Source organism: Coregonus clupeaformis, chromosome 34 (assembly GCF_020615455.1).
Source record: "Coregonus clupeaformis isolate EN_2021a chromosome 34, ASM2061545v1, whole genome shotgun sequence".
Classification (NCBI taxonomy): domain Eukaryota; kingdom Metazoa; phylum Chordata; class Actinopteri; order Salmoniformes; family Salmonidae; genus Coregonus; species Coregonus clupeaformis.
In genome coordinates, this window is record NC_059225.1 from 29,744,320 (window position 1) to 29,758,744 (window position 14,425).

Sequence of the window (14,425 nt, forward strand, 5' to 3'; positions counted from 1 at the left end):
GTCATGATAAACTCTCTTCCACACCCATTGTTCTTGGACAAATATAGAATGTCCAGGTCACCCTGGTTTCTCAAAGCTCCTTTTAAAAGTAGACCACACCACGTCAGAGATCCTCTGTGTATTGTTGTGCCCAGAAAATCTAGGCTGTTCTTTTCTCTGCACCCACGTGGCTACAGTACAGTAGGTACATGTATCAGTCCCGAATGGCACCCTATTCCCTACATAGGCCCTATGGACCCTGGTCAAAAGTAGTGCACTATATAGAGAATAGAGTGCCATTTGGGAAAGGCCCATAGACTAGGCCCGTAGGAAAAAGGGACTCCCTAAGCCAGGTACATTGATGCATTAACGGTAGTCCGACCCAGGATTTGAACCGGGCAACATGGGGTTTGTATTCCCAAGAGGCCCTTCGGTGTCTCTGTAGGGTTCACTTGCTATACCTGCTGTGACTAAAGTGGTTTCCTCTCCCTCAGATGACCAGGAGGACGAAGATGCCATCGTCAACAGAATATCGTGAGTGGAACTGCTTTCAATAAAGCTGTTAAGAAATAGCTCTACTTCTAGTATCTGTGTTTCCTGAATCGATCCTCATGACCCTCAGCCATTCCACATATTTGTTCTATTCCAACACTAGCACACCTGATTCAACTATTCAACTAATCGGCAAGTACTGATTAGGTGAATCAGGTGTGCTTGTGTTGGAATAGAACAAATATGTGGAACGGCTGAGGGTCACGAGGACCGCTTTGTGAAACACTGTGTAGCCTACGTCTTGGTTCGAATGGCTGATGTGGCTTGTCTTTCACATAGCACGCACCACTGCACACCGGGCCTAACCAACACAACTCTGGTAGTAAAGCAGAAACAATAGGCCATATGATTGCAGCCCACTTTGTCATTTGTCCTCTTTGGTCCAGCTAATGGTGATATTGCAAGGGGGAATGGCTGAGCAAAGTAAATGGCATTCCACATGATTTTGATTCTCGAGCCATATATCAAAGTGGTGACCTTGTCCACATCCCACAGAGGACCAGAACAGATGGTGTAGTGTAGTCCTGTGGCCAGCAGAATCTGGCAACCTCCACATGTAGACTGCAGCTCAGGCCCCTGCTCTGCTGGGATGCCAGGTTGGAGGGGAGGGACGGATATAGATTCACATACAGCTCATAGACACTGAAGTGGCCATCTGCTCCACTAGTATTTAAGTTAAGTGATCGACTGGTGTGTGTCCCAAATGGAACCCTATTCCCCATGTAGCTTACTACTTTTGACCAGAGCCTGGTCAAAAGTAGTGCACTATATAGGAGATAGGGTGCCATTTGGGAAGCAGCCTGCTGCACTAAACAACTCTATTCCCTTATTATTAATCCCTGTCACACTGTATAAGAAGATTCTCATAATGTGACACGTAATCTAACACTAATCCTTTAATGACTGTTGGCCTACAGTTATACTTGAGTAATCAAATGTATTTAAATGATTCCTAGCCTGCATGAATGTGGGTGTTGTATGGGTGGACACCGCTCATGTAGATGCATTTGAATGCTGGTGTGTAATTTGTAAGTCGCTCTGGATAAGAGCGTCTGCTAAATGACGTAAATGTAAATGTAAATGTGTAGAACTGTTGCTCTGCCATTCTTATATGAATTAATACTGTAAGATAGGGGTAGGCAACTAGATTCAGCCGCGGGATTTTTGTCAGAGCGAATGGTCGGTGGGCCGGAACATAAATATAATAATTTGTACACTGCAAATTGACCATAACTAAGCCCAAAAATAGATTTTATTAGAAAATAGCAATAATTTCATACCTTGAATACATAGAGACACGATCACATAAGTGTCTTTTTTTATTTGTGGGAATACTTGTGAACAGATTTCTTAAATCAAACTCATTTTAGCTGGGGATTTTAGTTTAAAAAAACAATTATTTACTCAAACTAAATATAGTTTAAAAAAATCACTTGTGGGCTGGTTTAGCCCGCCGGTCTCCTTTTTATCGACACTAGCTGTAAGATAATGTATGTGTCCAAGTTCTTAACAATTCCTTAACAAAACTGTGTGATTTCACAGCAAACTGTAGACTTTCTTACTAATTCCTCTCTTTCTCTCTCTCTCTCTGTGTGTGTGTGGCTGGCTCCCCCCACAGACTGTACCTGTGCACCTTCACCCTGGCCATGTCCGGTGGGGCGGTTCTCCTCCTGCCTTTCTCTATCATCAGCAATGAGATCCTGCTCTCCTTCCCCAAAAACTACTACATTCAGTGGCTCAATGGGTCCCTCATCCATGGTCAGTAGTGTCAGTCACATTTCATCTTGTTTGTGTGGCTGCGTCCCAAATTGGACCCTTTTCCCTATATAGCGCTCTACTTTTGACCAGGGCCCATAGGGTTCTGGTTGAAAGTAGTGCACTGTGTAGGGAATAGGGTGCCATTTGGGACGCAGCCTTTCTGGGGATTGACTTTGTGTTTTGAGTGCTTTGGATTTGGTAGTTCTAGCTTTAGATAAGTAAGGCCTGGTCTCTTTGGATTTGGTTCACTAACCACACGCAACATAACAGAATCACTCATTTTTATACATCCAGTCACAAATATCTGTTTCCATCAGACTGGTGGGGGTTGCGTCCTGAATGGCACCCTATTCCCTGCAAATTGCACTACTTTCGACCAGAACCCTATGGGCCCTCGTCAAAGTAAGTAAAGGGAATATGGTGCCGTTTAGGATGCAATCTGGGGGTTTATCAGAGAATGTTACATTAGTCAAGACCTGATTTATATTTGTGAGCATGACACACCCTAGTCCCGGAGGTCTACAGGGTGTGTAGGCTTTTGTTCTAGCCCTGCACCTGATTCTACACACCTGACTCATGTAATCAACATATCGTTAGCTGAAACAGGCGTGGTGTGATAGTGCTGGCCTAGAACAGAAGAGTGCACACCCATAGCTCTTCAGGAACAGGGTATTAGTAAGCTAACGTAGCAGGCGTAGAAGAAACGCCTGAAACTAGATCCCCTACATACTGGGCTTGACAAGAAGAAATAAAAACTGTCGGGGGAGGTTCTCTTCTGCACTGTTCAACCAATCCAGTAAATGTGGAGGAGGAGTTAAGATGGAGTGTCGCCTTAACGTCCAAAAGCGGAAGTCACGTTGCGTCACAGGCACTCTTTCCATTTCCCTGAAAACCGGAACATCCGGTTGTTGGGGACTCTGCAGAGGCTAGGGTATTACAAACATCTTCATTTGCAGTCACAAGGGGGCATCGGAGTCCATGGTTTAGCAGATGACTGCAGGAATAGATGGTGGCCAGTGGATACTGTGCTTTCTATCTATCCAAAGCAACGCTTTCTCGTGAGACTAGAGATCTGTCCTAAATGCCACCCTATTCCCTACATAGTGCACTATTTAGGGTAGTAGTGCACTATGTAGGGAATAGGGTGGCATTTATGATGCTGTCAAGGTCTGAGAATAATGTGTTTTATTGTAAGGTGTGATTTCTGTCATGTTGTATTTTGCTTGGTGACAATCTTGAAAGATTGATTGATTGTTTAATTGATCATGACTAGCTGGAATGTTGCCCATACAGGCCTGTGGAATCTGGTGTCTCTCTTCTCCAATCTCTGCCTCTTCATCCTGATGCCCTTTGCCTATTTCTTCCTGGAGTCCGAGGGATTTGCTGGATCAAAAAAGGTACAAAACGCACGGTTGCTAACAACTTGCTAAAACCTGTGTATTTTGGTTTTTACAGGCTCTTGTAGTATTGATGAACTCTTGATCTTTCTTGATTGATATCCCCATTGTTTTCACACAACTGTTTGAAATTGTCCACTTTCCACTGTGCCATATCAGAAGTACACCATCTTCATCAATCATGAATCCTAATGATTATGGCCAATGGCTATTGAGTCGACTGTCATAAGCAGAGCAGGTTGCAGAGTAGATAGTTTCAGTCTCTTTTGTTTGCCTGCCTTTCACTGTCTAAGAATATCTATTAATTCCTTTTGACATTATCTCTGTCTGTGTGAGAGGATGTCTAGTGACAGCAGCAGGTGCCTGGTCCTTGCCCTCTCTCTGACTCTCATCAGTTGACCGTAACTGCGACCGCAAAACTCTCATTAACCATGAAACAACGACAATCTGGTCTTCGGCTGCCGCCACATCCTGACAAGCCGTTCCAATAAGCCAGACGCTGCAAACAGTTCAACACCACGGCATCGGCCCCCATGATTTAGGGCCTGATTCGGCCCCCCTCCTCTGCCCTAAAATAAAACTTCAAAAGGACAACCTAATAATCGAGTTGTAAGCCTCAGCGAACTTCCTCGTTTAATGAATTACCCCTGAAAAGAGGCCGGGGCCCGTGTTCTGCGGGTCCATAAAGACAGAACAACATGACGGCACTATAGAGCCGAAAAAGCGCGGGGAAAGATTTACTTTTAATTCACCTCTATCCTGTGTCACAGTTTGAAACCCTTCTGGTTTATGTCCCTCCTGGCAAACTTACATAAAAATGTGTCTGTTACTGTAGTTTACAGCCCCATTTTTTTGGGGGGCCCGGCTGCTAATTTGTTTCGTTTGGATTTCTTGTAATAAAGTCCAGGATGGCTAGGAAGTGGAACACACCAGCCTCTGTCACTTGATGCTTTTGTACCCTTTCATTTTGAACTTCTTGACTGTTTCTTGCTACTGATCATTCGTACATTTGCTGAGAGGAAGCACTGCTTAATGTTGGCTACACATCCAGGTATATTTGTGTATGTGTGGAGAACAGAGGAACGCACCCCGCCGAGTCACTCAACAGACCGACCACAGGATGACGTTAAAAGCTTGATTTTAAGTTTTTATAATGTGATATTAGCCCTCTCTCAATAAGAGTATTAGAGACTGAATATTAGATTTCAGGGGTTTATGTGGCCATAATGTTACGGCACTGAAATGTCCCTTTGACTGCGGAAATGAAGTGAATGATGAATTTAACTGGTAACGGTTTAAGTCAGGCTTTTCATGTGGCTTTGTTTACTTTTGACGAGGGCACTAAAGTTCTCAGAGTTGAATCGAGATTGAAATGTTCTATGCTGTTTTTAGTAGCTCATCACTCAGATGTTCTGTTGTCCAGATGATTAACAGTCTTTCAAATTGTCCAAATTGTGGATGAATCGGAATTACTTACGGCCCAAATGTGGGTATGAACTAACTTTATTCACCGGCGTAAAATACGCCACAATAACCTTATACCTTTTACTCTCTCTGACTTTCTTAGCTGAAAAGATTCATTACTAATGGTTGCAAAATGCTTTTAAATTCGTTGCAGAGAAGTGGCAGATTTTAAATGTCAACTTATAGTTTAGCGTTTTGGCTCCTTGTCTTGTTCCAGAAACCCATTTACGCTGCAGACTGTGTGCCAGCCAGTCATCACCTCATGCTTATACAAAGATATTAGACCAGCTCTACTTTGTGATGAACCCACCACATTTTAGGGCTGGTTGATTTAGGCCAGGGATGGGCAACTGGCCTATCCCTGGCCCGTGGATAATTTTTTTTGGGGAACTCAGTCAGGGTCTGAATTACTGTTGAGAGTTAGAATAGAAAAATACACAAGGTGCAATTTCTAAATTTGGTTGTGCATCAGCAGTTTTTATCTTATGTCAGTCACTGACAGTCACTCAATTAGCCCATGTCAGCAAAAATGTTTTAGATTGGTAAGTTAGTCTAGCCATCTATCTAAACGTATAGTATTCATAGTCGAATTACCGACCGGGGGGCCCCCATTGATTGTGTTAGTCACTCTCACTCCGATATCATATTAAAAACTGCAAACATTTCTCTCCGACAGTCCTACCAATTGTAGAATTGCAGGCAATTAGCTGTAAAATGGCTACATTTTCTCTCCGTCCCATGGCAAAATGTATAGAATTGCAGCAAACTTGCTTTAAAACTGCAACTTTTTCTCTACGCCCCATGGCAAAATGTGGTGAATTACAGGAAATTAACTCAAATTCAAGTTTTATTCTCTCCATTGTCAAGAGGGGGGCGTCATGACGAGTTCAGATTTTGTGGCCCCCACCCCCATCAAAGTTTCCCATCCCTGATTTAAGCTATAATTCAAACATGTTTTTTTTCTTCACATTTTGGCTATGTTTCTTGGAATTTTCGTTTTTGCGATATTACGTTTTTTGTATGAGTTTTGTTTTTATATATTAACGATCAATGATCTATTAATTATCTTTAACTATGAATTATTTTGGTTTTAGCGTATATTAACATATCCCTCTGGTGTGGAGGGTAAAGGCCCTGTTGTGTATTCACCACCAGTAGATGGCATGGTTAGGATGATGGTCAGTCAGTATCTGTATGATGGACCACTGGCCTGAGTGTCCTAGGCCCTAGGGTCTCTCCTCTGCCTTGGCCTCGCAGCTATCCCAGTCCATCCAGACAGCCTTATTTCATAGGCTTCCAAAAAAGAACTTGCTCTCCCATTGTAAGCCTAATTCTTCATACATCCCCTCTGGGTGAGAAGTCTCCAGTTCATATGTGATAGAAATATTACATCATCAACAGAGCTGTTATAAAGTATTGAGTAGCGTTCCTTTTTTGTCTTCCTCCCAATATTGAAAACTCTGCTGATCCTCTCCTTAGTTAGGCTACGTTCCAAATCGCATCCTATTTCCCATAAAGTGCACTACTTTTGACCAGGTTTCATTGGGCTCTGGTCAAAATTAGTGCACTATATAGGGGATAGTATGCCATTTGGGAGACAGACTTAGTCTGACCCAGAGAGTGACCCAGCTATGGGCCAGCAGTTTTCATCTGTTGCTTAAAGAAGCTCCTCATCAATCTAACGCCCTAGGCTAAACCCTGTGATGAAGAAATGTGTGTGTGTTTATTGTGGAGGGGAAACGTCTGAGCTGAGTAAACCGCCTTGTGTTACTAAGATACTATTCTTTGTTGGCGCTCCACAATGGAGCCTGGATGTTTATTTCAAATCTCTCTGCACATGTAGACATTTTTCCCAGGCCTTCGCTCTGGCAGGGGTGGCCGGAGAATATAAAGTGATGTTTACATACCTTCCTTTAAGGTCAGAATGTCTTGCGAAAGCCCCTCTGTTACAATGTCCGTCGCCATGGCAACGTATTAGTTTGAGCTGAGAATGTCTTATTTTCCTCTGTCTTTCAAACGAAATGATCAGCTCCTAGAGGGACTGCGTTTACATTTTTGGGATGAAATTGTCTGTTTATTTTGTAGCTTGTGTTGTGTTTTGGGGTATTAGACCTCTTTCTGTTGGTTTGAAAAAAAGATCTAATGCCTGCTATACAAGGCTGAGATTCAAGTCCAATGTTAATAGTGTAAGTTGGTTTTCAAGATAAAAGTCTTGATTCATTGGATTGATCCCGGGTTTTGGCACAAAACAAGTTGAAGTCTTGATTTAAAGCTGCAATATGTAACTTTTTGGGCCACCTGACCAAATGCACATAGAAATGTGAGTTATAGATCTGTCTTTCTCATTGAAAGCATGTCCAAGAAGCGGTAGATCTATTCTTTGTGTGCAATTTATATGTTTCCCGTTCTTACGTTTCATTTTGAGTCTTTTAAGTTTGGTTTTGTACACCAGCTTCAAACAGCTGAAAATACAATATTTTTTGTTATGGAAAATATATTTCACAGTGGTTTAGATGGTACAATGATTCTCTACACAATGATTGCTTGTTTTGTCACATAAACTGAAATTAGGCGATATATTGACATTTTAGGAAATGGCGGAGCGATTTCTGCATATTGCGCCTTTTAAGGTAGCCAGTAGTTCAGACAGACCGCTCGGTGCATTACTTCGTTTGTCATCTGCATCCGACTTTAATGTACCCAGCCGGCTATACAGTGCCTTCAGAAAGTATTCACACCCCTTGACGTTTTCCACATTTTGTTGTGTTACAGCCTGAATAATTATTTTATTATATTGCGATTCTGTTTTTGTCACTGGCCTACACACAATATCCCATAATGTCAAAGTGGAATTATGTTAATCAAAATGATTACAAATGAAAAGTCAATAAGTATTCAACCCCTTTGTTATGGCAAGCCTAAATAAGTTCAGGAGTAAAAATGTGCTTAACAATTCACATAATAAGTTGGTTTGACTCACTCTGTGTGCAATAATAGTGTTTAATATGATTTTTGAATGACTGCCTCATCTCTGTACCCCACACATACAATTATATGAAAGGTACCTCAGTCGAGCAGTGAATTTCAAACACAGACTCAACCACAAAGACCAGGGAAGTTTTCCAATGCCTCGCAAAGGGCACCTATTGGTAGATGGGTAAAAAAAAAAAGCAGACATTGAATAGCCCTTTGAGCATGGTAAAGTTATTAATTACACTTTGGATGGTGTATCAATACATCTAGTCACTACAAAGATACAGGCGTCCTTCCTAACTCAGTTGCCGGAGAAGAAGGAAACCGCTCAGGGATTACACCATGGTGACTTTAAAAATTGTGACTTTAAAACTGTTAGAGTTTAATGGCTGCGATAGGAGAAAACTGAAGATGGTTACTCTACAATACTAACCTAAATGACAGAGTGAAAAGAAGGAAGCCTGTACAGGCGACCGGCTCGTACATAAAACTGGTGGTAGAAAATTGTGTTTTATTAAGACAGGTGACGGTCATTTATTCTTTGAAGACTTATCAGCCTGACACCTCTTGGTAACGATAACAAGATGGAGTCACTGTAGGGTGAATAAACTCGAGGAAAACATCAAAAGTAGCCTACTGAAGCCTATTCCTCCCTGACCCACGTCTAATGTATTGGCCATGGGAGCTTGTGAGCGATTGGCTCAGGTTAATTTAGAAGGCTTTACATTAAAACTAAAAAGGGGCGTGCTAGTGAAGTATGATTTTTACGGCATTGTTTTTTCCTCTCTCGTCGTACAAGACTGACGTGAAGCGAACGGTTTCCCATGCGCCCACTGCTGTGTTGTTGGGGCGAGTCTTTAGAAGTTTAGTTTGCAGCAGCTTTACAGGGGGAGGCTCTCCAGTCCCCTCCAGACCAGTGACTCCCTCTCTGCTTTCTGTCTCTGACACGGCCGGGGCTGAAGGCCGGGACTGAAGGGTACACTAATAAGGGCCCTTGGCATCTGGTGTGTCTTTAGCAAGCAGAGGCAGAGAATTGGACTGGCTGGGAGTGGTGGATTGGGGTCGGCCCTCTCCCTCCATCCCTCTCCCTCCATCCCAGACGCTCATGTCGGGGAGTGGAGCAATGGGCAGTGGGATGATGTCTGCCACTGTGCGCTGACCTGCTGTAGATTAATGGGGCTGGAGGGAAGGAAGCTCTCTCTCCCCTCCCCCCAATGTCTGGGTCTCGGGGTCTCTCAACCTCTCCCATGCATCCCATGCTATTCTTTATTCTATCCGTCACTATAGTCCCTATCCTCCTTCCTTATTGTACTCATCTGCCCCGCCCTTTCTTTACCTTGTTTACCCTTTTTCTCCCTCTCCTCACTCGTTTGCACAGACCTCGTTTTCGCCCTCTCTCTGTCCCATCTCATTTCCCATCACTCTCTCTCTCTTTCCCTCTCTGTCTTTCTCTGCCCTTCTCTGCCCTGGGGAAGCGGAGGGAATAGCACACCATGGCACAATGACATTCAGCTCTGATGAAACACTGCGTGTGCGCCCCTTTTGGGCCCTGGTCAAAAGTAGTGCACTACGTAGGGAATAGGGTGCCATTCAGGATGCTAGCACTGTCTAGCTATGCTTCTCCAAGGACACACATTGGGATGCATGTATCCATTGTGCTGTACATAGCAGTACCCAGATATGTCGTTTCTGATTCTACCGAGTAAGAGGGTGGCATTGAGCCGTTCAGTGTTGGTATTAGGGCAACCAGTGATTCAGTGTAGAGTTCTTCACATGTCCAAAAAGTTGGATCCGAACAGAACTGACCTCTGGATTTCCTACACAACCCCCAAACGGACCCGGTAATAAAAAATAAAAAGCTAGACAAAGAAAATGTATCAGCTAAGTTGCCCTCTGGTTAATGTATAGGTTTGGCGTGCTATAAGTCATTAACTTCCCCTAACCTAAAAGCAATAGGCTTTATGCAGAGCCGTGGTCGGGTCCACTAGGGTATATCAGCTGTAAGTTAGTTAGACCTCTAATTCAGTGTCCCCTGGGTTGCTGGTGGTTTGGAATGGCTCTCGTGGATGGGTCTGGGTGAGAACACACACAAGTGTAGGTTGTTGCGAGTGTGTGTCGCTGTGGTTGTTTAGAAGCAGTCATCACACACACACACACATTTCTTGGAAGTCTCTGATTCCCTGGTATTCTAGTGGAGCTGCACTGGGCAGAGCAGGCAGCTAGCCCCACGTTCGGCGGTGTGAGGATCGGGGGAAGCTGAATATTTCAGAGTTATTTATATATATATATACAGTATAGAGGTGGGGTACACATTTAGAATGCCAGGAATAGAAACATTCAGCTCGGGCTGGCGCTCGGCTCTGGATGCCATGGCACTCTCCCTTTCTTCTACCGGAAGAAAGCCGCTCTGATGTGATGAATGGGGATTTGATTGGCCTATTTTTAAACGAGTTTTAACTACGTTTCCACGTTTTGATGATTGTGGCGACTGTCTGCATTGCTTACCATTGTAATGAAAAACCTATCTTCAGTATTTAAGAAAACAATTATGCTAATTTGTTATGAAAGAGCAGGGTATAAGTAATGGAATATGTGATACCGGATTAATTCAAAGCTTGCAATTCAGACCCTCTGCTTCCCAACACTTGGTCAACCTTTGTCTGACACTCCACATGAATAATATTAGAGGAGGTGACAGGCATTGCCTTTGCCCTAAATGATCTGAATGGGTAATGATTTGAGTCTTATAAATGATTGAGAGGCCTGGCCTAGAGGGAATACACCTTCAGCATGGCATGGGCTGCTGGTTAAGGTGGACTGAGGCCCCCGAGTGGAGCCGCCTCCTGCAGCAGGCCATGCAAGGTCCTATCCATCTCGGAGCCTCCTTAAGAGAGTGTGTGTGGGACGTGACAGAAGTCCCTGAAAGCATTCCTCTCTCACCTCTTTCACCTCTGGGGACGAGATGCGCTCAGACATTCAACTGTTCTACTCTCCTCCACCATATCTCCCCTTCCCTCCCTCTCTCCATCTCTCTCTCGGCATTGAGATCTCCCTATTGGCCAGTTCAGCTCTGATGTGAGCCGCTAGACTGCAGCATCACGGTAGTTATGTAGCCTGTGCTCAGTAGGAAGAACTGAACACACTGGAGGATAGAGGTTTCAGTAAGCAGGTCAGGATAAAGGGCCTGCCATTATGCCATTTTAGACCAGTGCACTATTTAGGGAATAGGGTGCCATTTGAGACGCAGACATTCCCTCAGTAGACCACATGAGATGCTTCTCTAGATATGAGGTTTATAAGGTCTGCTGAGGGAACATGTCTGCGTCTCAAATGGCACCCTATTCCAAAAATAGTGTACTACATTTTTGCCAGGGCCCATAGGGCTATATAGAGATTAGGGTGCCATTTGGGACGCAGACTTTGTACAGTATATTCAACACTCATTTTCTCACTTTAGAGACTCAGTAGGCCTGCCTGCCTGCTGAGGTGCGGCAGACCGTATCAGACATGGCCACACTGGGGCGCTCTAGACTACACCCACTGCTGTGCTAGAAAATTCTACACAGGTCTATCTAACCTGGGGGGAGGGGGAGGGGGGGGTGGGTGATATTTCAGCAATATGCCATTCCATGTGTGTCCCAAATGGCTCCCTATATAGTGCACTGCTTTTCACCAGGGCTCATAGATAGGGCACTATATAGGGAATAAGGTTCCATTTGGGACGCAAGCTTAGATTTTACAGCTCCACTGTCTGTGTGGGTGAGACTGTTTGCCGAACGTGATTGATTATCGAAATGGTTGTGACGATGGTAACCTAAGTGTTCAGTGTGTAAGATGTGGGATCAATGCTGAGTTTAGAGTTTTAGAAAAGCAGTTCCATTCAAACAGAGGATCACTGCACTATGTATAGTACCTGCCAGAAAGTATCTCCTCTAGAGTGTTGTAAACAGAGGGTGCATCCCAAATGGCACACTATCCCCTTTTAAAGTACACTACTTTTGACCAGAGCCCTATGGGCCTTGGTCAAAAGTAGTGCACTATATAAGGAATATGGTGCAATTTGGAATGCAGCCTCTGTTTCGGGTTTGCGTAGAGCCTGTCCACCTCCACTGGCGGCGCGGGGGGTAAATGGACTCTGTGTGAACAGGTAGAGAATACTTTATTAACCACTCAGCAGTCTGTGACCCGGAAAACCCAAATTACCACAACTCCTGTTTGCGCTGGGCCGCATTAAGAGCACCCCTAATCATCTCCAGATGTAAAGGAAGGCCTGCTCTTAATCTACAGACAGTAGCGAGGCTTCACTTCAGGTTGTTTTTTTATTTAACCGGACCCGGCTCTGAGTCTGGATAGGCCCCTTTTATAGGCTGTATATACTGTTATAGAAGGTGCTTTAACATGGACTTTTCTGGGATCAGTTAAGTATGCGTGGGGCTGTAATATGGAACTGAGAATTTGTCCCAAACAGCACCCTATTCCATACACGGTGCACTACTTTTGATCAGGCCCCTATGAGCCCTGGTCAAAAGTAGTGCACTACATAGGGAATATGCTGCCGTTTGGGACGTAGCCTGAATGTAAAGCAATGGCGTTTCAAATTAGAGAGCGGGATTTGTGTGGGTGATTTTATAGAGAAGGTACTGTAGTAGCTACATTGATATTTGAAGCAACGAAGTGAGACTGCAGCAACACTGGTTGTCGGGAGACTGCAGTGTCTGCAAGGTTTCACTCTATGAACCAAGATAGCATCCCAAATGGTACCCTATTCAAATGTGGGTAGTGTCCGCGCTGAGATTGGAAGGTTGGGGGTTCGACCCCCAGTCAAGTCATACCACAGACTCAAAAAATGGGACCCGACGCCTCTCTGCTTGGCACTCAGCATTAAGGTTAAGGATCGGGGTACCAAACTGTCGCACGATACAGAAACAGGACCTATGCTCGTCCTGCCCTATGGGCCATTCTGGCTCGGACAAGGCGAACTACTTACTTAACATAGGACTCTGTTCATGGGCTCTGGTCAAAAGTAGTGCACTAGTATGTAAGGAATAGGGTGCCATTTGGAACTGGGCCCAAGTGATTCATTCAGCTGATGGGTCATCTTTTAGAATGAGCTTGTTTCGCTGACCCTTCCTTGCCTCACTCAATTCCTAGGCAGTGTGAATAGCCTTAGGAGAACTTGGCAAAATCACAGCTTGTTATGAATAAAAACAGTTACATGACTATTTTTGTTCATCACGTCTCTCTCCTCTCCATCTGTGTGTGTTTCCTCGCAGGGCATTAAGTCACGGGTTCTAGAGACCTTTGTGATGCTCTTCCTCCTCGGACTGCTCATCCTAGGAATAGTCTGGGTGGCGTCCGCACTCATCGACAATGACGCAGCCAGTATGGAGTCACTCTACGGTAAGGCTATGGGGATTCTGGCTGTGTCCCAAATGGCACACTATTCCCAATATAGTGCACCACTTTGGACCAGAGCTCTATGGGCCCTGGTCAAAAATAGTGGACTATATAGGGAATAGGGTGCCATTTGGGACGCAGCCTCTCTCTGTTTCTAGCTGCGTGGTTTGATGTATTGGTTCAGCTTTGACGAATATTTTCTCCCTTTTCCTTCAGATCTCTGGGAGTTCTACTTGCCTTACCTCTACTCCTGTATATCTCTGATGGGGGGACTGCTCCTCCTGAGTGAGTATTGTTGTTGAATCAATGGGAGCATATTCAATGGAATATGTGCAAATTAAATGGAATATTATCTCAATTGACGATTGATGTGCGGCAAGTTCAGTAACACTTTTAATAGAGGCCTAAACTGTACAAGTGTACCAAGTTTCATGCTTTTATGAAAAGGGGGTGGGGGATGGGATCACATATGACTTGGACTAGAAGGCAATTTCTGTAGTAATCCCTAGGTCCCTAATGTGCTAGAAGTGTTTTGGTTGTGTCTCACAACTTGTAACTTCTTCGTCCCCAGTGTGTACTCCTGTGGGCCTGTCCAGAATGTTCACAGTCATGGGCCAGTTACTAGTCAAACCAACCGTGAGTACTAACTTCCATTCCATTCTCTACCTCTGAAAACGCCTTCATCATTTTGTTTTAGAAGCGCCAGATGCCAGCCAAATAGCTGGCATACTAACCCTCATATGACTGGCTACCTAATTGACTTTAACAAATTGCGGTGCTACTTACGCTGGCTACGTCTGACTAAGCTTTCCTCTGTCTGACTTAGCTTTCCTCTGTCTGACTTAGCTTTCCTCTGTCTGACTTAGCTTTCCTCTGTCTGACTTAGCTTTCCTCTGTCTGACTTA

The 14,425-nt window shown here is 44.2% G+C and overlaps 1 protein-coding gene across 1 annotated transcript in view; it reads left to right on the forward strand.

Annotated features, from left to right (window-relative positions):
* The window catches only part of LOC121549995 (limb region 1 protein homolog), a 64,238-nt gene that overhangs the window by 12,477 nt on the left and 37,336 nt on the right, over positions 1-14,425 (forward strand). Inside the window, exons 3-8 of the mRNA XM_041862038.1 lie at positions 474-513; positions 2,150-2,289; positions 3,583-3,686; positions 13,397-13,523; positions 13,737-13,805; positions 14,092-14,156. Of these exons, the coding sequence (XP_041717972.1) occupies positions 474-513; positions 2,150-2,289; positions 3,583-3,686; positions 13,397-13,523; positions 13,737-13,805; positions 14,092-14,156 (545 nt within the window). The remainder of the gene's footprint in view (positions 1-473; positions 514-2,149; positions 2,290-3,582; positions 3,687-13,396; positions 13,524-13,736; positions 13,806-14,091; positions 14,157-14,425) is intronic.